The sequence below is a fragment of the Phyllopteryx taeniolatus genome, chromosome 19, assembly GCF_024500385.1.
Source record: "Phyllopteryx taeniolatus isolate TA_2022b chromosome 19, UOR_Ptae_1.2, whole genome shotgun sequence".
Taxonomy (NCBI): Eukaryota; Metazoa; Chordata; class Actinopteri; order Syngnathiformes; family Syngnathidae; genus Phyllopteryx; species Phyllopteryx taeniolatus.
The window spans coordinates 1423635-1443688 of NC_084520.1; the positions used below are offsets into that span (position 1 = coordinate 1423635).

Here is a 20054-nt window from a genome sequence, read left to right on the forward strand (position 1 = left end):
TTCTGGTTGTGCCCCCATGGGTGCAGGCCCGGCCACCAGGCGCTCGCCTTCGAGCCCCACCTCCAGGCCTGGCTCCCGAGGGGGCTCTGGTGACCTGCGTCTGGGCAATGTAAACGTATTTTCATTTATTGTATTCATCATAGGGGTTTTTGGATACGTGCTTTGTCTGGTCCCTCACCTAGGACCTGTTTGTCACGGGTGACCCTACCAGGGGCGTGAAGCCCCAGAGAACTTTTTCATTGGGACACACAAACCCCTCCACCATGATAAGGTGACGGCTCGAGGAGGGGAAAGAAGATAAAGTACAATGTATCTAATGCAAAGCAGAATTGGAGTACAGACTGTACACATACTGTAAACATCGTTGGCTAATTTAATATTGCCTACCACGCTAGTTAGAAAGAACTGTAATATCGCCACTGGTGCTCTTTCAATTGTTTCACTGAACAAAGAGAAACAAAAATAAACACATAACAAGCACATTCATACACCAGCTGCGCAGCCACAACTGATGCCCAGAGAAACTCAACAGTGCGAACGGCTAGCCAGTGCTAACAGTTAGCCAATTAAGAGCCAGCCGATATCCTCAGCCAATAACAGCCAACTCAACACTCTCATTCGCTAAATCCTGCGTCACTCAACAGACGAGGCCCCACACGTTTATAGTCACAAATAGTACAGTGAAGAACGTGAGGATGGCGACAAGTGAACAAAAAAAATACCCGCACGTCCAATGTTAGAGAGCGGAAGCCATCCATCAACGCTTTGAGAATTGCGTCAATAAAAACGGACACCACATGATGAAAGTTATTTTCCACACTTGATTGTGTCAAATGATATTTCAATACAAACACATTGATATCAATAACATTTGTTTGCGGCAAACAGTGGCAAGGCCAGCCCAAAACTTGAAAAGAAAAGATATAAAGAAAAATATGTTATGTGACGATAGCACACGCTTTGGCATTGACAAAAAAGTAAACCTCTTAAAAATCGGATGCGAAATGAACAAGTTATGACTTATTTCAATATCCGTGCATTGCCTTTGAAGGGAACATCGACCTTCCCAACATGGCCGCCACGTAGGCACGTCGTCGGTAGCGGGTCTGCTACAGCGGATAGTCTTCGCATCTATGGTCAGAACAGCTCCCCTCCCCTGGCAAACTTCTTGTGTGCTTATTTCAAAATTGTGTAAAAACAAGGTGATGAGTCTTCATTAATTAATACCCCGGAGAAAAGCCACGCAGGCACGGGGAGAACATGCAAACCCCACAACAGGAGTGGATTTTCTCAGGGTACTCTGGTTTCCTCCCCCATCCCAAAAAACATTCGTGGTAGGTTGATTGATGACTCTAAATTGCCCGTAGGTGGGAATGTGAGCGCGGATGGTTGTTTGCCTATGTGTGCCTACAATTACACTTACAATTAAACAGCGTTTTTGTGGTTTTATAAAAATCTGTGTGTCTCAAGCATTAAACAGCGTTTACCGTACGCGGCCACCAGATGGCGACAGTTACTGTAGTCACACGTCACCTAGAAGGCTACGACATTTTTACAAGGCAAGTAAGTTATCTTGCCACAGCAGAATTAGTAGATTTTGTGTGTCAATCATATTTACTGGACTACTTTTATATTTTCCCCTTTTTTGTTGATATTTGCACACTTTCATATCATTTCACTTGCAATGTTTCTTGATTTTTTTTTAACATGAGACAAAAACAGCAACTGTGTCTGCTCTTGTTTTGGGTCTGATTAAATGAATTGAGAGAGAGAGAAAAAAAATTAATGACCAGAAAATACCAAACCTATGTTTTTTTTTTATTACGGTCAGGTTTGCTGCCACACAGATTCTCCCCTCCACTTAAACACACCTTCAATGCCAGGTATGCACTCCGGGTGGAGAAAGCCTAAAAGGTGGGCGTTTCCTGTCAAATCTGGCTTTTTGTGCATTCTGCGGTGATCGCTAGCACTTTTTCTCTTATGTGCTCCAGAGGCTGCCTACTAGTCCCTTGAAGGTGAACCATCATATTGCACTTTGTTTGGATTGTGACATGTCGCCACACGTTGTAAGTGACTTCAAATGTATGTAGAGAGAGAAGATTTTTTTTATTATTGAGCTGATCAAAGGGGTGCTGAGAGTCGGGTATCAGAGCATTGTAGCCATATTTAATAAAAGAAAAATATCAGCACCAGCTGGCTATTTCAAAGTGTTAGTGTGTTAGCCGGAACAGTATGCAAGTCCCGACTGGCCGACAACACACGTAAAGAATTTTATATTTAAAGTGGGCTTTATTTTTCTCATAGGTTTCAATAACAGTCACACGTCTCAAGAAAAAACTCTGTGCTCCATGATTTTCAGCCAGCCTTAGAATTTAATGAGTAACACCTCCGAGGTGTTTGCGCACTCATTTACTGCTTACGTGCGGTGGGTGTGTCAGAGGTCTGGACGGGAGAGTACGCGTAGATGAAAAGTGTGCAAGCCCAAGCACATTTATATAAAAAACAAAATGGCTTACGCACAAATACAGGCCTAACTGTCCTTTTATAAGGATTCTTTGCACAAAATCACACTGAAGACATTTATCAGGTTTAATGCCTCTCGACCATCTCCTCACAGGCAACCCTAAAAAAAGGATTTTGAGGACCTGTATGACCTTATCACCTAGTAATCACACAAGGATTTAGAAATACAGTGCCGCGAAAAAGTATTGGCCCCCCCTTCTCAAATTCCTAGATTTTTGCAGTTTCCCCACTTTAAGATCATCCAAAAAAAACAAACATAAAATGCTGTTTTTAAACTGTGATTTCACTGTGATATTAAGGAAAACAAACTATTCAAAGTTACCTGGGCCTGTGTGAAAAAGTAATTACCCCACAAATCAATTGTGGCTAATCACAATTTTTGGTTAATTGTCACTGATCACACCCAAGCCTATTACCTCCAGACCAGTTCAATCAAGTAATCACAAACAGTCAAACACGGTGGTGGAAGTGTGATCGTCTTAGGCCGCTTTGCTCCTTCAGGGCCTGGACAACTTGCTGTGATTGACGGAACCTTGAATTCCGCTCTTTAACAGAAAGTTCTGGAGAATATTCAGTCATCAGTTCGTGACGTCAAGCTGAAGCGCACTCGGGTTCGGCAGCTGGATAACAATCCAAAACACACCAGCAAGTCAACTTCTGAATAGGTTGGAAAAACAAAATGAAGGTTTTGGAGACGCCAACATTGAGGAGTTTTTTTTTCTTTTAGAAATTAAATCACCATTTAGAACCAGCTTCACCTGGGTTACATTTGTTTGATGATCTTAAACATCAACGTGGGGAATCCATGCAAAAATATAAGACTGGGAATAGGGCCAATACTTTTTCACGGCAATTGCAACAATGAACGAATAGTAGCAGTAAATAAACTGGCCGTTGTAGCTGGTGTACCGTGAGTGGAATTTCAAAAGGTACTTCATCTTCACAATTAAGCTTCAAAATGAACAAATCTTGAGTTATTTTAGGTGCTCGACTAAACATCATTCAGTGACCACTCTCATATGAAAATGAAGAAGTAGGGAACAATTTTGAGAAGGTTGATATCATTGATCTGATGATTCAATTCCACTAGTTGTACTTCTTTTGTCTGATCATACCTGTGAAGCTGAACCAGGCCTGGAGACTCTGGCGTCCTTCCGAGTACTCTGTGCCACACATTTTGGCATCCGAACCGAAAAGAAGCAAATCGGTTTGAACCCTGTGAAGTCTGTGTGTATGGAATAAAAAGGCAGCGGAAAAGTCTTTATCACAGTTTGTCTTTGTCCAGCAGCTCCTGTAGCTCATTTTGGAGGTCCTCTGGCAGCTCCAGAGGAGGCAGGTCATCCAAACATAGATCTTCCTGAGCAGGCATCTCCAGCGGGGGCAGCTGAGGGATTGCTATCTCCTTTCCTTTCCCTGTGCTTTTTCTCTCCTGGCTGTTCCCTGTCGCCATGGTGCCCCCAGCCTGAGGGAGCACCCAGAGCTCAGAGCGCTCCACAACATCTGTGGCCTCGGCCCGCAGTCGGGTGTTCTCGGATTGTAGCCTCTCGTTCTCAGAGGTGAGCCGCTGGTTCTCATCCATCAGATGGTTGACTAGGCGCCTCAGGTCTTCAATTGTGGTCTGTTGTTCTTCCAGGCGAGTTTTGTCATCTTTGGTGGTCTTGGAGCCAGGACAGGGTGTCACGGTTTGGAGGGTTCCGACCTGTCGAGTTTGAAGCTGGTAGAGTAGAGTGTCGTACTCTCTCTCCATACCTCCCGCACACACTAAAGCTAAGGGGGTGGGCGTGATTTGGGTCTGGTCTGCTGACTGGGATGGCATGAGGAGGGTAGGGCTTCTACATGGTGGTACTGAGCCAGGTCGGGTTTTTGTGGCCTCCCGACGGGCTTCCCTCTTCCAGCGCTCCTGGATAAGATCCTGCTGTTTAATATGCCTCTCCCTTTGCAACTCCATGGACACACGAGCCTGCAACATCGCAAGATCAACCAATCGTAGCTGAAGTAAGACCACACAACCATTGACGCAATATTACGCCATCCAACACATGACCAGCATAATTATTATTATTATTATTTTTCAAACAACTTTTACAAAAAAGGTACTGTACATTGGAACTAAATAGCAAAGAACTCAGCCACTCAGTGGAGCGCAGGCTTCCGCCAAAGCTTGAACTGCAGGTCGGCAACTAGCAGCCCGCGGGCCATAGCTGGCCTGCCGCCAATTAAGCAGACACGCAAACACCAAAGGCATGAAAAAGGTGATCAAAAAAAAACATCGTAGGGGTGGTCGGTCTGGGGGGATCCCCCGGGCCCCCGCAGACAATCTTTTTGATTTTTACATAAATTAAGAACTCTGGAAGACTGAAGAGTACAATACGGCAACAGCAACACATTTATCTACACCGCTCAAGTACACGATGGACAAATTTAAGATTCAAATTCAATTTGCTTTTTTGTTCTGGCCTCCAACTCGAGCCAGGCCCATCTCCACCTGCACCTGAGGCCAGCTTCGAGCTGTGCCACATGATTAGCATCCTCCTCTTTAAGCGCTCTCATTCTGGAAAAGAATTGACGAAAATCATCGTCTGTTTCACTTCATTTTTCACTATTACCAATTTCAAAGGCTAATCCCAAATGCATTCTCCAGGAAAATAGCAAGTACAATATTTTTCTGTTTTTATTGGCCATTTCTGAATTTGAAGTTAGTTCAATCTGTGTTGTGACATAATCCCTAACGTCGCTCCGTCGCTTAATACATTTAACATTAACACCAGTAAACTAATTCGATAATTGCAACCGCGTTTCCTAATGAATACAAAACGTACTAGCGGATCAGCTCTCGTCGCCGATGCCAAGTGTGCTTCACGGTTCTACTTTGGACCACAACCAGGGCCCCCGACCGGCTGCACCTCAACGCAAAAATACAAAAGACCAGCGCAACAAATACGACGCTGGCTGATCTGAAGAGCAAAAAAAAACGTAAGATGTCCGCTCCAGAGGTGGGTCGAGTAGCCAAATATTGTCCTCAAGTAAGAGTACTTGTTACTTGACAATCATGTGACCTCAAGTAAAATAAATAGTAGCCCTCCAAAAAATGACTTAAGAGTAAAAAGTACGCCGTGAAATTATTACTCAAGTACTGAGTAAGTAGTGAGCACCTTCTGATTGTTTTACAACAGCATGAACATAAATTTTTAAAAAAATAATAATAATACAAAATAAAATGTGAATGTACAAATTCTGATCTTGCTGTGTGTGTGTGTGTGTATGCACAGTCAAAACTACAAAAAAAAAAACAACTCAAATTATAAGTCAGCTGAAATGTCCACGTTTGGGCAGACTTTGATGCCAAAGTAGCCTATCCTACTTTTCCTGTTTTTTATTTATTTTTTTTATTCGGTCTGACAAAGCGTTCAAACAAAAGGCTCACCTGTTTACAGTCTGTTGTCTTCTTTGCTTCTGTCAGAAGTTCTGTAAAAGAGACCATGTTCTGAACGCACTTTCTTTCATGAGAGTATTAATACTGTAAGGATTTTACAATTTTCATCACGTATGCTAACAATGTGTATTTTCCCGAAGCGAAGCTGCCTTCCTGCTTATAAAAAATCTACGAAGACCAACTGACGACGACAACAACAAAAAAGGAATCAAAAGCAAAAATGTCCTTTTTGTTGCGTTAGGTTTATTCGGCACCGTGTTCCAAATAATTACTTTTTATTAATTAAATAATGTGTAAATATTCGAGTTTTAGTATGTGTCTGTTTAGGTCACTTACATAAATCTCAAACAGGATTGAAAAGGAGTTTTCCAACTGAGCCTAATCAAGGGAACAGACTTCAGGAAGTCCGTTACCTACCCTTTTCTAAACATTAAAAAAAAAAAAAAAAAAAAAAAAAAGGGGGGTGGGGGGGAGGATCTTATAGCTTAAAAAAAATAAAATTAAAAAAAAAAACCATACTAACTATCCACACACTTATATTTCAATTTCTGAGAGAGTTGGTAAGGCAATAGTTAAAGGGGTAATATTGGGTTAACATGTAATTTTGGTAACGACGCTTTTTGACAAACATTTTTGAGAGGAAAGATCTCAAAAAATGTAATACAAACAATATATATATATTTTTTAAAAAGGTCTTCACAATGTATTGGGGTCCATTAAATGGTCACGCATGGAAGACTGTATTTTGAGTAACCTTGGAAAAACATTTGTGTTGTTTTTGTTCAATAAAAGAGACGCTCATCTAATTGATCATCGAAAAAAATGGGGTTCACGGTAAATTACTTGACTATTTAGGAAAAAGGAAGAAAAACCGCCTATAAAAATGAACTCATTTGGCACACAGTCTTTGACCAGTATAATAAATACATCGCTTGACGGACACACAGCCTACCTGCTGCTTTGCCATGGCATGAAATTGCCTCTTCATATTTTCCAGCAGCAAGCAAACGATCTGCCTTCCTGCACTGCTGATGGGCCTGAGGAAGCAGGTATAGACGACAGACACACACACACACACACTCATATTAACGGTGCACATCGCAATATAAATTTGGACTACCAAATAATAATTTGAGTGACTGTGTAGTAGGGCTGCACGATATTGGGGGGGGGAAAAATGACACTGCGATTGTTTATTATTTTTTTTAAACCTGCAATATATATTGATGTGAAATAATACAGGATCAGTGTTGGGAAAGTTAATTTTCTACACCTACCCGTGTAAAGTTCAGTTCATTGCTCCAAAAATGAACGAGTTCAGTTTCAAACAAACGCATACGCACGCACACACGCGTATACAAAAAGAAATACATTACATAGTGTGGTTGTACAGGACCGTATGACAAAATAACACATTCACTCGCATTTACGTGTCCCTGAACGCACCTCATGCACGCCCACAGCTGCCTCGTTTCATTCTGTAGCGCAAAATAGGAAATGCTATAGGTGTACTCTTTGAATCTTTTGAGCATGTCCAAAGAGGTCCCTCTGCTGGTCGCCTTTTAATATTACAGTTGATTTATTGTACATAGACTTGACACCGATTTTATCGGGCTGATCGGTATCGGCCGATATTTAGCATTTTATGCAGATCGGCTTTAATGTCATAATTCGCCGATCCGAGCTCCGCAAAAGACATTTACGCCGCGTCGCTGCGTGCACAGTATATTTGAATCCAAAAGCTAGTTTATTTTTAGCCTTGTCGCGTGTCTTTTGACTGTAAATATCTGACGGCCAATGAAGTCATTTAAAAAAAAAACTGTTCACTGTGATGGGTAAAATGCAGAGAAAAATTTTTGTGTGCATGCAGGCATGTTCATGACAATAAAAGGTGATTCTTATTCTTCTTCTTTTAAGGCTCGCTTGAGGTACGTTCACGTACTTTGAATACGATACGGCTCGCGAGCAGGCGATAAAATGTTACGTCACCGAGCAAGCGAGCGGTAGCACGAACGGTTGGACGTAAACATGCTCTAAAGTTTCGGTGTGGGTGAAGTCATTTAATTCAAACTAAAGTTATTTAATTACAGTAAGTTAGCACCCATTATTTCTGTCATGTAAAGTTGGTTTGACCTGACTGATTTAGAATCCACGATCTGACTAGAGCAGTGATTTCCAACCTTTACGGAGCCAAGGAACATATTTTATAATTGAAAAATCTCCCAACAAACAAAAATGTCACAAAAAGTGGCTACATTAATGACTGTATTTACTTTCTGCCAGTTCATAATGTATCGAGATGTGAATTGCATCTGCCTCAGTCACGGAGATGTGCACCCTTGTTTTACGTAATTTCACTTGTAAAAACATTGTTCTATAATCTCTAAACATATCTTTGGGAAAACTGTAGTGGCACACGGCGATATACTGTTTTAAGTACTTTCAAACGCCTTCACTTAAGACGCTCAAATACGCATGCGCAGTTCTTCAACATGCCAACTCATTAACACGTCCATTTAAAAAAAAAAAAAAAAAAAAAAGTCTTTACTCGGGGCAAACGCATAGGTCACAGGACGACAAGCAAACTTTGTGCAACTGAACCGCACCATAAATGTACGAAAGCTACATTTTGCCGAGCGTACCGCCAAGCTATATGAGGCGTGTAGCATGTCGACGTTAGCAGGCGGCGGCACAACAAAACACGACAAGCGCGAACGTGTGTGTTGTGAGGGGAGCTAATGTAGCTTAGCATTGCAATGTACAGTAACGTTAGCCTGCTATTGCAACATCACGACCCAAACTTACGAGATTAAGCGGACTGTCGACGACCTCCATGCAGCCAATACTTCGATGGTTTTCACTACATGAACGGTGTGTCTGTCCCTCCTGGATTGTCATTCGAACTGAGTCGCAAACCTGAAGAAAATAACGACGGAATAAGACAAGTCCTGTCGGCGGCACAGTCGCTTCTACCGACAACGCTACGTTACAATTCATAGCGTCGAGAAAATACCGGAAGTACAATTATTTCCCTTACAAAATAAAAGATACGCATTGAAATATTACGATGGAAGGGGGCCTCGAGCACATGAATATTGGAATTGTATTTCATTTTCCACGGTCGTATCTTATCGTGTATTGTGTAATACAACAGGCTCGAGAAGTTAGTGCGGGTTCGTTTATGTCGTGGGCTCGCACGGAAGTCAATTGCACACGACATCATACGACTGTGCGGCTGACGCGTTTGTTTGTGTCGTAGACTCACCAGGAAGTTAAATTCAATCGTCAACGACGGCGCCCGTTTTGCATTCCAGTTATTGATTGTCCAGCTCTGTCAAAAGCGTCTGCGCTGCGGCAAATTTGGTCGCTCGGTGCTTTGAATATTGCCCGCGTCGTACCGTAGACGACAATGAAAAGCGGAAGCTACACGTGCATGATATTGACCAGTATGGTGTCATTGTTGTTTCTCATGATGGTTCTGTACGACGTCTTCAGCCCCCAGCAGGCTGGCAGCTCCATCCTAAAACAGGACTACCAGCTGTTGGGCAGGCCACTGTACAAACTGGACATGAACTGGCCCAAAAACCCTGAACTCCTGTCTGGGAATGTGTTTGGAGTGGCTGTCAACCAGTACGCCGGTGTTGTGTATGTGGCACAGAGAGGTACAGTAACCCCTGATGACGAGCAGACACATTTTCCTGTCATTTATGTCAAGATGGTGTTGGCGTGCTCTCGCTTTAGGTGACAAGGTGCCCAAGGTGCTGGTGTTTACAACAGAAGGCGATTTCCTCATGTCCTGGAATACAACTACCTTAGAGATGCCCCACGGTATATTTTTAGCAGATGCCGTGTCAAACCCGACTGTCTGGATCACAGATGTGGGAAAAGGTCCGTATGGCCACTGCATCAAACGGTACTCGCCGTCAGGGAATCTTCTGCAGGTGACCACTTGATCTATTATTTAATGAGGTGCTTATTGTCTATTCGATCAATAATGGATAATAGTAATGAAATAATGGAAAGGTAAATAATACGTTCTGTGTCAAATTGTCATAATTATACAAGCAATTTTGTAGGTAACATGGAATCGATTATTAATGACAGTATTATGCACTAAACAGCAGTTCAGAGTACTCACCCTTTTTGGAGTCTTTAGAGGGGGTGCTGAAGAGCGCTCCCGCTGGGGACTCCATTGTTCTGCTGGGGGACCTCAATGCTCACGTGGGGAATGACAGTGAGACGTGATTGGGAGGAACGGCTCCCCGATCAGAACCGAGCGCTGTTCTGTTATTGGACTTCTGTGCTCATCACGGATTGTCCATAACGAACACCATGCTCAAGCATAACGGTGTCCACACGTGTACTTGGCACCAGGTAACCCTGGGTCACATTTCGATGATCGACTTTGTGGTATTGTCATCGGACTTGCGGCAGCATGTCTTGGACACTCGGGTGAAGAGAGGGGCGGAACTGTCAACTGATCACGACCTGGTGGTGAGTTGGCTCCGATGGTGGGGGAAGATGCCGGTCCGACCTGGCAGGCCTAAACGTATTGTGAGGGTCTGCTGGGAACGTCTTGCAGAATCCCCTGTCAGAAGGAGTTTCAACTCCCACCTCCGACAGAACCTTGCTCATGTTCCGGGGGGGGGGAGACATTGAGTCCCGAGTGGACCATGTTCCGCGCCTCCATTGGTGAGGCGGGCGACCGGAGCTGTGGCCGTATGGTGGTCGGTGCCTGTCGTGGCGGTTATCCCTGAACCCGTTGGTGTGCACCAACGACGTTGTGAGTCGGTGGGGAGAATACTTGGAAGACCTCCTCAATTCCACCGGGGGACCGGAGGGTGTGTTCCAACTACAGGGGGGATCGCACTCCTCAGCCTCCCTGGTAAGGTCAATTCAGGGGTGCTGGAGAGGAAGGTCCGTCGGGAAGTCGAATCTCAGATTCAGGAGAAGCAGTGTGGTTTTCGTCCTGGCCGTGGAACAGTGGACCAGCTCTACACCGTCGGCAGGGTCGTCGAGGGTGCATGGGAGTTCGCCCAACCAGTCTTCATGTGTTTTGTGGACACGGAGAAGGCGTTCGACCGTGTCCCTCGGGGAGTGCTTTGGGACTATGGGGAACCGCTGATACAGGCTGTTCGGTCCCTGTACGACCCATGTCAGAGTTTGGTCCGCATTGCAGGCAGAAAGTCGGACTCGTTTCCGGTAAGAATTGGACCCCACCAAGGCTGCCCTTTGTCACGATTCTGTTCATTACCTTTACGGACAGAATTTCTAGGCACAGCCAAGATGTACAGGGTGTCCGGTTTGGAGGCCTCAGCATTGTGTCTCTGCCTTTTGCAGATGATGTGCTTCTGATGGCTTCATCAAGCTGTGACCTTCAAATCTCGTTGTAGCGGTTCGCAGCCGGGTGTAAAGCGGCTGGGATGAAAATCAGCACCTCCAAATCTGAGACCATAGTTCTCAGTCGGAAAAGGGTGGGGTGCCTTCTCCAGGTCGGGGTTGAGATCCTGCCCCGAGTGGAGGAGTTAAAGTATCTTGGGGTCTTGTTCACGAGTGAGGGGAGAATGGAATGGGAGATTGACAGGCGGATCGGTGCAGCGTCTGCAGTGATGCGGACTCAATTTACCGGTCGATCTACGTTCCTACCCTCACCTTTGGTCACGAGCTGTGGGTCATGACCGAAAGAAAAAGATCTCGGGTACAAGCAGCCGTAATGAGTTTCCTCCGCAGGGTGTCCGGGCTCTCCCTTAGAGATCGGGTGAGAAGCTCGGTCATCCGCGAGGAGCTCAGAGTAGAGCCGCTGCTCCTCCACATTGAGAGGAGCCAGATGATGTGGCTGGGACATCTGATTCGGATGCCTCCCGGACGCCTCCCTGGTGATGTGTTCCAGGCACGTCCCACTGGGAGGAGACCCCGGGAATGACCCAGGACACCATGGAGAGACTATGTCTCTCAGCTGGCCTCGGAGTGCCTCGGGATCCCCCCGGAAGAGCTGGATGAAGTGGTTGGGGAGAGGGAAGTCTGGGCGTCCCTGCTAAAGCTACTGCCCCCGTGACCCAACCTTGGATAAGCGGAAGAAAATGGATGGATGGATGGATAATTTAGATGTATCAATGATATTTTAGCTATATCATACATGTAGACATCCATACATGATGAAGGTTTGAATTCTGAAGTTTTTGTATGACTTTAGAGGTACATCTTTCTCTCACAATTTTATAGAATTCTGAATTGTATGATTTGAGGGGCACGTGACTTCAAATGTTCCACTCTTAAGATCTTAGATCATAGGTCTTTGCAGACATTGCAGATGGCAAATGACTAGGCTTTAGCACAAGTCTGTGCTCTCAGGGTTGCTCTTGTTTCTGTGAGACCTCAAACAGTCTGTTCCATCCCCCCCCCCACCCCCCCCCCCCCCACCCCCATCCTTGTATTTGTCAGTTGCTTGGTACACCAGGAAAAGCTGGCTCTGGCCTTAATCCTCTGCAGTTTGACCAGCCAGCTGAGATCTACGTCCATGACTCCGGGGAAATTTACATCGTGGACGGTGACGGTGGGATGAATAATCGGCTCATCAAATTATCCAAAGAGCAGGAAGTGTTGTGGGTGCATGGAGAAAAGGGACCAGGCCTGGCTCAGTTCTACATCCCCCACAGTGTGACCATCGACAATGCTCAAAGGGTATGGGTGGCTGACAGGGGGAACAAGAGGATCCAGGTCTTTAACTCCATTACGGGGGACTGGCTGGGCTCATGGGGGAGCTGCTTCACTGAGGATGCACCTTACTCAGTTCGCTTGACACCTGACAAGAAATATTTTGTTGTAGTCCAGCTCAACACCAACCAGATTTCACTACTGGATGCACCCCCGGTAGGTTTAATTGGCCAGTGCAGGGTGGTCAGTGTGATTCAACTGGCTGATGACGTCAAGCCACATTTGGTTGACTTGGACCTGAAGTCGGGGGCACTGTATGTAGCTGAAATCGGTGCCCAGCAGGCACAGAAGTTCACCCCCTTCAGCCTAGGTGGGGGCTTTGTATAAAACAGAAGTGAACTGCCCTAGTTGAAAACATTGCCAAATAATTAAACATTATAACAAATGACAAATAAATAGAATGGCCTGCTGCTTCCATACAGTGAAACCCTTAGGGTCAAACACAACCCATTTGGGGATTCTGGCTGACTTCCAAGTCTGACAATAAGTTAGCCAGTCTAAATGTACCGTATTTTCCGGACTATAGAGCGCATCGGAATATAAGCCTCGCCCACTAAATTTGTAGAAATGTATTTTTTTTTTTTACATATATTAGCCGCAGCAGACTATATGCCGCGGATATATACGTTGTGAAATTAGATATTTACACAGATTTTGTAAATGTTTATTTACATACCTTAATTGTTTCCAAACAGTGCCTGTAAAACAGAAAAGTCATTGTTTTTAGTGCACCTCCTCCTGTTCACTGAAACAACTGAAGTCGTCTTCTTCAGTGTCGGAGTTGAAGATCCTCAGAACGTCTCCGTCACAAAACCATTTCAGTCTCTCTGCCGGTGTCGCTCTCAATGCCATTTTCATCTCGAGGCACAGTTACCGCCGGAGTTGTGCTGTTCTCCTCACGTAGCAGTCCAGCCTTTTTCGAGATCCGTTGGCGATCGTAGATTCTTTCACACTGCTCCACGCTTTTAAGATCCACCGGCAGACCTCAGAAAAGGATGATCTTCGCGTGCGATCGGTTTTTGTGAAAGATTTCCCGCCGCTGGTCATCCAAGCCTCCCACTTCACCTCGGAGTGCCGCTTTAAAAGCACGCTAGTCAGATCATACGCTTTTCTTCTTGTACTTTCCATGATGAGGGTGTGGGGGAAAAAAATAAAAAATATTTCGTGCGTGTCGTGCTGCGTTTTGCGTTGAGCGCGCCAAAAACTAGCATCGTCGTCTTCTGCACGCTCGAGGCATCTGCGCACGGCCAAACCCGAGTGCATTATGGGAAACGGTCATGTTTTAAGCATTTATATATGATCTCTATTTTAACCGCATCGTTGCATAGGCCGCAGGGTTTAGAGCGCGAAAAAAAAAGTAGCGGTTTATAGTCCGGAAAATACGGTAATATGTTAAGACAATGAAGCAATTAAAACAGTCTCTTTAGTTTAATGACAAATGAGGCTGTAATAAAACTTGCCTCGCTGATCACATTGCGTTCTTAAACATTACTAACTCGCGCATAGCTGTTATTCTTTGGGTTAATCTGGAATGTGTTTTAGATTATGGGGGGGGGGGGGGGGGGGGGGGCATCTGCATATTTGATTGTAATGACGATATAACCGTTATTTGGTATGAATGAACGAAACACTTGAATGACCATGCAGACTTTTCTGAATTTTACTGCTGTCATGGGAAACAGTGCCAGCGCTTCAGTCGTGCTCTTTAGAGGTTGCTATGGCTTCAGTTGTCCACCAGATGGCACCGTCGCTCAAGTCTTGAAGCTTTGTATCATTTTCGGCACAATTGTTAGGAAAGCCTCAGTGCTTCATGAGGCTTCACTTGCCCACCACTACTGTGAATGTAGCGTCCATTCCTTTGGCGTCTCCGGACGTATTCGAGAGCAGGTATCTTGCCACAGGACTCTTTCACTTTCAAATGTAAATAAGTGTTATGTGAAACATGAAATGAACAAGGATCTCCACCTTTGTGAGTGGCGCCGAGCAGGTGTGGCAAATTATTGTTCCCTGGCTCGGTGCTGGTATGTTGGAGTTCACCCCGGTAGAAAAGAGTGTCGCCTTCCTCCGCCTTTGGGTGTGGTGGGGGGGGGGGGGGGGGCCCTTGGACCAGCTCTACACCCTCAGCGGGGTTCTGAAGGGTGCATGGGAGAAAGCCCAACCAGTCTAAAATTGGTTGTGGTCAAACCCCACATGTTTGAGCCGATCCGGCGGTCGGAGCCTGTGTTTGACGATGGTGAGCAGCTACTTAACAGCTGCACGATCAGAATCATCATCTTTATTTGCCGAGTATGTCCAAAAAACACACAAGGGATTTGTCTCCGGTCGTTGGAGCCGCTCTAGTACGACAACAGACAGTCAATTGACAGAGAACACATTTGAGACATAAAGACATTGACAAAAACAGTCACTGAGCAATAAAGGGTTGCTAGTTATCTCAAATGACAATTGTGCAAAAAGATGCAGAGTCCTCTAGCACTTAGAGCAATTCGAATGACTAATATAGCAATCGTCCGGTGCAATGACCATTGTGCGAAGGGTGCCGAGACGTCAAGGAATGTATGCAGTTTAACGTGACTAGTAGTGCGATACTCTGGGACAATGTCGATTGTGCAAATGGTGCAGATACTCCTCAGTCAGTGTGCAAATGGGGCAGATGCTACTCTGGCATGAGTGCCCAGTATTGGTCAACGACAGAAATGCAAGCCTGTCCGGGTGCATTTTTAATAAACAGTCAAATTAAAAAATAAGAAATAAAATGAAAAAATGGAGTATTGCACAACAAAACTGTTCCAGCACAAAAGGCACACAGATCCACCATTCTGCATGGCCGTGCAGCTGAAGAGGACAGGTAAAAAAAAAAAAAGGAGCAAGGCGGTGAAGGGGACACAATATGTCGGAAAACCGATCGAACGTTTCTGCTGACGAAACGCATAACTGACACTCGGATCGATGTGAGTCACTGCCAAGCGGGGTGACCAGCAAACGTAGCCGTGGCCACCCCCTGATGGTGCCCCTGGCCAGCTGAAATGAGCTCACAGATGGGGGGGACAGTCCTCATTGCACCAGTGCGACCGCTTACGTTTTTTTTCAGGGGCACCGTCGAAACATTAGGGCACATGTGCGCCCAAATTGGTCACACTCTGGAGCCCCGAGTTCGTTTTGCTTGTTAGTTTTTTAGTTTGAGATCAGCACCCACTTGACTCAGCTCTGATAGTGGTGATGGGGGTTTGGTTTTGGTTTATGATCTGTGGGTGAATATGACACGAATGATGTGATTGTGATTATTCAGTTTTGTCTCTGCCTTGAAATACTGTCTGTGGATTATTGCTTGATATCATTATGGCAATACTTACGATGTGTTGTTTTGTTTTTTTTTGCCTATGTATGCACTTCTCTGACCTGTCTTAAATGTTTTATGGCATCTCAATTAAAGATCCCATGATAAATGTTATCGGAGACACCATGTTGAACGATGTTTCATGCTTGTTAGTTTTTTACAACTCTTAAATGGGATATGTGACGATTACACTCAATCACTGCTTTTTGGTGATGTTATCATTTTAACAATTAACGGTCTTTCTGTTCTTGCAAACTAATCTGTATCGTAAGGGGCACCACGTCACTTTTTATGTGGATCAAATTTAGGGAAAGTGACGAGAAACCTTTTTATCAGTCTCGTAATCTGATGGTTGCTACACTTTATGAAATTTTGAGTTCTAGGTGATAGAGGCTTACTTAAACGCAGACAAATACAACCAAGAGTGGATTTTTAGAGTATATTTAATGGCATCTACAAAGGATCTAGAGGGAAACGCACAAAGGGGTCACGCTAAAGAAAGAAAATAACACTAATAATGGCAAAAAGAAGGAAAATAGTCTTACGAAAAGGGAAATAGAACATCGTGTGTTGGACTAAAGTGGGAAATGCGAGCGTTTAACGCGTCCATTCCGGACGAGAGAGAGAGAGAGAGGACAAAGTTGAGATTTTGTCTGACGCTAGTAATTTCCCCGAAATTATTAGGCACTAATATAGTACAGTCTGGCAATCACTTGCCGTGTCTACTCACAAACCCCCCCCCCCCCCCCAGTAATGGGGTCTTGGTGATCGTGCATACAGGCCATGGCGGCGGAGTGCATTACTCACTGTTTTCCTTGTGACAACAGTACGTGCTAATTCCAGATCTTTTTGAAGCTGTCCACAGGTGGTCCTTGGCTCTTGGACAACTCTTCGGATTATTCTTTGCATTCCTCTGTCGGAAATGCAATTTATGGTGGTATGATTGGCTTCCCTCTCACGTATTATGGCCCACCGGAACATCGAGAAGCTTAGATATGCGCCTGTAACCAATGGCGTCGTTATGTTTTGCGACAATTAGCTTGTGGTGGTCTCGAGGCAGCTCTTTGCTCTATCCATCTTGAGATGTGTCTTGACTCGCACCTTGGCAATGAGACCTTTTTTTGGAAGCCATCAATTAGGACTGAACCATCTCAAATTCATTTGCACCGACAAGGCGCTGGATTGCTGTTTTGATGACTGATAGATTTTAGTCTTCAATACTTTTTCCGTTTCATTTCACATTGTGAGCTTATTGGTTCGAGTTGCGTTGTATTTATGGAGCACTTGGGTTGTTCCCAACATCTGGTGAAAATGAAACGTCAATAGCACCCTTTGGGAAATATATTGAGTGAGAAAAACGGTGACGTGTTAAATACTTATTTCCGCTGCCGTATAGAGGAGTTAAAATGATGTGAGAAAGTCTTAAGTCTTTCAATGTGTGGGTTAAATTGAAAAAGCGGCGCTAGAGGGCAGTAGGTACCTGACGACAACAGCTTTGGTCAGCTCGGCTGCCAGCCGTCACGTGCCTAATTTCCCGCAAAGACTTGATGAAGATACACTTTGTTTGTTCGCGTTGCTAGCTTTGAAGAAAATGAGTAGTGCTTTTGAAAAGCAGAAGTGGTTGGGAAATGAATTCATTGTGAGCAGCGCCCCCAATGCCTGGGATTGTGTCGGCTCTTTTGGATTTCATTCAAAGCCTGCGAAAAGAGTTTCACCTCCTACACCTCACCTTGCTTTCCGGCAGGTACCGCAACTTCTCCCGTGCACTGCAAGCAAGCATGTGTCCATTCTGCTGTCTTCCATTTCGTACTGAGGAATGTGAGTGTAGGAGTGAGACAATTCTGCACACCAGGACGGTCCCACCGACACAAAGTTTTTTTTTTTGTTTTTTTTTCCCCCAAATGAGTGTCCGTTCTACTCACACGCTCTTCCTTTTCTTCACACTTCCACTCTCACACAGCCTTTGTTGTCCGCCGGTTCTCTTGTTGCCCTCTTCCTCTATACTTTCTGCCTTGTTGGCTGTTTAGCTGACAGACTCCAGTTGGATGTCATGGCAGGGATGCAGACAGCATCCTAATGTGTGGGTGTGCCTTTAGAGTCCTTCTGTATGGGCCAAGCCCACAGCCAACTCCCACACACCTTCCCCATGCTCACAGGAGGGATTCCATTCTCAACAAAGACAGCTTCCTGGTTAAATTTGCGCCGTATTAAAGGGGTTTAAGCGGAAGAGGAGGGAGCACTGTCTTCGAAAAGACGATGATGAAAGACGAAAGACGAGTTTGATTTGCATACATTGAAATATTCCAAGCCTAATGTATCCTGGCTTCCTGTAAAATGTTGAACAGAATTCTAAATCCTTCATGTCACCAACAAAGATGGAAATGGTCGCGTACACACAAAAGTTAGCTTTGACCATTTCCTTGGCCATTTTTTAACTCACCGGTGCTTGTGTTCTCGTGTACTCAAATTTGCATTGAAACACTTATGTGAGCAAAAAAATACATTTTTGTGTGCGCGCGCACAGTGACACGTCCAATTTGCAGTCAGTGGCCCAAATTTGTGGAAGGATTTGGTAGAATAGTGCGCCAAAGAATATACTGTAAGGTATACTGTTTCTCAACGTACAATTTAGGGATTTCATTGTCTACGCTCCATAATATCATCAAAAGGTTCAGAGAATCTGGAGAAACCGACATTGCATGCCCGTGACCTTCGATCCCTCAGGCGGCACCGCATCAAAAACCGACATCAATGCGGAAAGGATATCACCGCATGGGCTCAGGAAACCAATGTCAGTAAATCCAGTTCGGCGCCACATCCGGAAGTGCAACTTAAAACTCTACTATGCAAAGCAAAAGCCATTTATCGACAACACCCAGAAACGCCGCCGGCTTCTCTGGGCCCGAGCTCGTCTGAGATGGACCGACGCAAAGTGGAAAAGTGTTCTGTGGTCTGACGAGTACGCAATTTAAAAAAAAAAAAGAAATCACTTAACACACACTACTGTTTATTAACACGTTCTACCGGTTTCATTCACCCATATTAAGGCTGATGGATGTATAAAGGTGAAGTTGTGGAATGATGAGGGGGAGTATAATTCCCTTGCAGAAGTACTGTATCAGTTCCTGTGTGTGGTTGAACATTAACAGGCTTTCCCCTCCCTGACTGCCAGTGTGAATGTACATGAATGAATCTCCTGCTCTCTGCTGCATCCTGTGGCCCTGCTGAGGCAGACAGGAGAATCAGTGTCTCGTCATCACAGAGCTGTTAAACAGAAGCTTTTGTCACATCGGACATAATGACCTCGTCTGTAGTTTTCCACGGATGAGGAACTGGGTCAGCGGCCTGTCGGGAAGAAGGAAGAGCAGGTATGGCGGTGGAAGACGGAGAAGAAGAAGAAGAAGAAGAATCACCTTTTATTGTCATGATCATGCATGCATGCACGAAATGTAATATGTACACTATGTGATATATATATTTTAAATTTGATTGCATTTTATTTTGTGGCACGAGCCTCATGGAGTCTTAGCGGCTGACAAACGACATTTGTCTTGTCTTTAGTTCTTGACAGACACAAACCGCTCGTCTGTCTCTGGGGGCTTTTGTTCTCTGATGACGACGAGACAGGAGCGACAACACATCAGCCGTAATTGCGATGCGTGTAGTTTCTTGACTGTCGTCCACTGAGATGCGAAGCCGCAGAGAGGAAATGAAATTCAAGACACAGGCCATTGATTGGCAAGACTGCTGAGCTAGCGAGAGCTTTGCCTGTGCAAACTAGAAAAAAAGCCAGCGAACACAAAGGTCTGTCCGATACAATGTACGACGGGATAGGGCGGCCGCCGACCGGAAGCTCGGCGAAACGAATCCCGGCTCCGCTGCGAAAGCATCCTTTGGCAAAACACCCGACCCTAAATTGCCTCCATTGTCAGCACTGTAAAACTCGCAATGAAGCTTTCCAAGGTTTTATTCAAACTGGAGAAGATCTCATTGGGGGGGGGTGGAAGCTCAAATTAGGACTGTTAGGAAAGGTTAAAGGTTACTGCT

General features: G+C 44.9%; 2 protein-coding genes across 2 annotated transcripts; one reads left to right on the forward strand and one right to left on the reverse strand.

Moving 5' to 3' along the window:
* Window positions 1-359: 359 nt before the first annotated feature.
* Window positions 360-8981, reverse strand: nrbf2b (nuclear receptor binding factor 2b). Its single transcript, XM_061756702.1, has 4 exons — window positions 8762-8981; window positions 6909-6993; window positions 5948-5988; window positions 360-4483 (listed from the first exon to the last, which is right to left on the reverse strand). Exons 1-4 carry the CDS (start codon window positions 8951-8953, stop codon window positions 3788-3790), a joined length of 1014 nt encoding a protein of 337 aa, XP_061612686.1. The 5' UTR covers window positions 8954-8981; the 3' UTR covers window positions 360-3787.
* Window positions 8982-9105: 124 nt separating this feature from the next.
* On the forward strand, window positions 9106-14218 carry LOC133469518 (NHL repeat-containing protein 3-like). Its single transcript, XM_061756700.1, has 3 exons — window positions 9106-9618; window positions 9698-9897; window positions 12398-14218. The coding sequence occupies exons 1-3, from the start codon at window positions 9366-9368 to the stop codon at window positions 12995-12997; spliced, it is 1053 nt and encodes a 350-aa protein (XP_061612684.1). The 5' UTR covers window positions 9106-9365; the 3' UTR covers window positions 12998-14218.
* Window positions 14219-20054: the final 5836 nt, after the last annotated feature.

Excerpts from the sequence above, each read along its gene's own strand:
- LOC133469518 (XM_061756700.1), top strand. The coding sequence starts at position 9,366 with ATGAAAAGCGGAAGCTACACGTGCATGATATTGACCAGTATGGTGTCA. Across the intron at positions 9,619-9,697 it reads TGTGTATGTGGCACAGAGAG|GTGACAAGGTGCCCAAGGTG; the intron begins GTACAGTAACCC and ends CTCTCGCTTTAG. Across the intron at positions 9,898-12,397 it reads CGTCAGGGAATCTTCTGCAG|TTGCTTGGTACACCAGGAAA; the intron begins GTGACCACTTGA and ends TGTATTTGTCAG.
- nrbf2b (XM_061756702.1), bottom strand. The coding sequence starts at position 8,953 with ATGAATTGTAACGTAGCGTTGTCGGTAGAAGCGACTGTGCCGCCGACA. Across the intron at positions 6,994-8,761 it reads TCGACAGTCCGCTTAATCTC|GCCCATCAGCAGTGCAGGAA; the intron begins GTAAGTTTGGGT and ends CTGCTTCCTCAG. Across the intron at positions 4,484-5,947 it reads AGACAACAGACTGTAAACAG|GCTCGTGTGTCCATGGAGTT; the intron begins GTGAGCCTTTTG and ends GCGATGTTGCAG.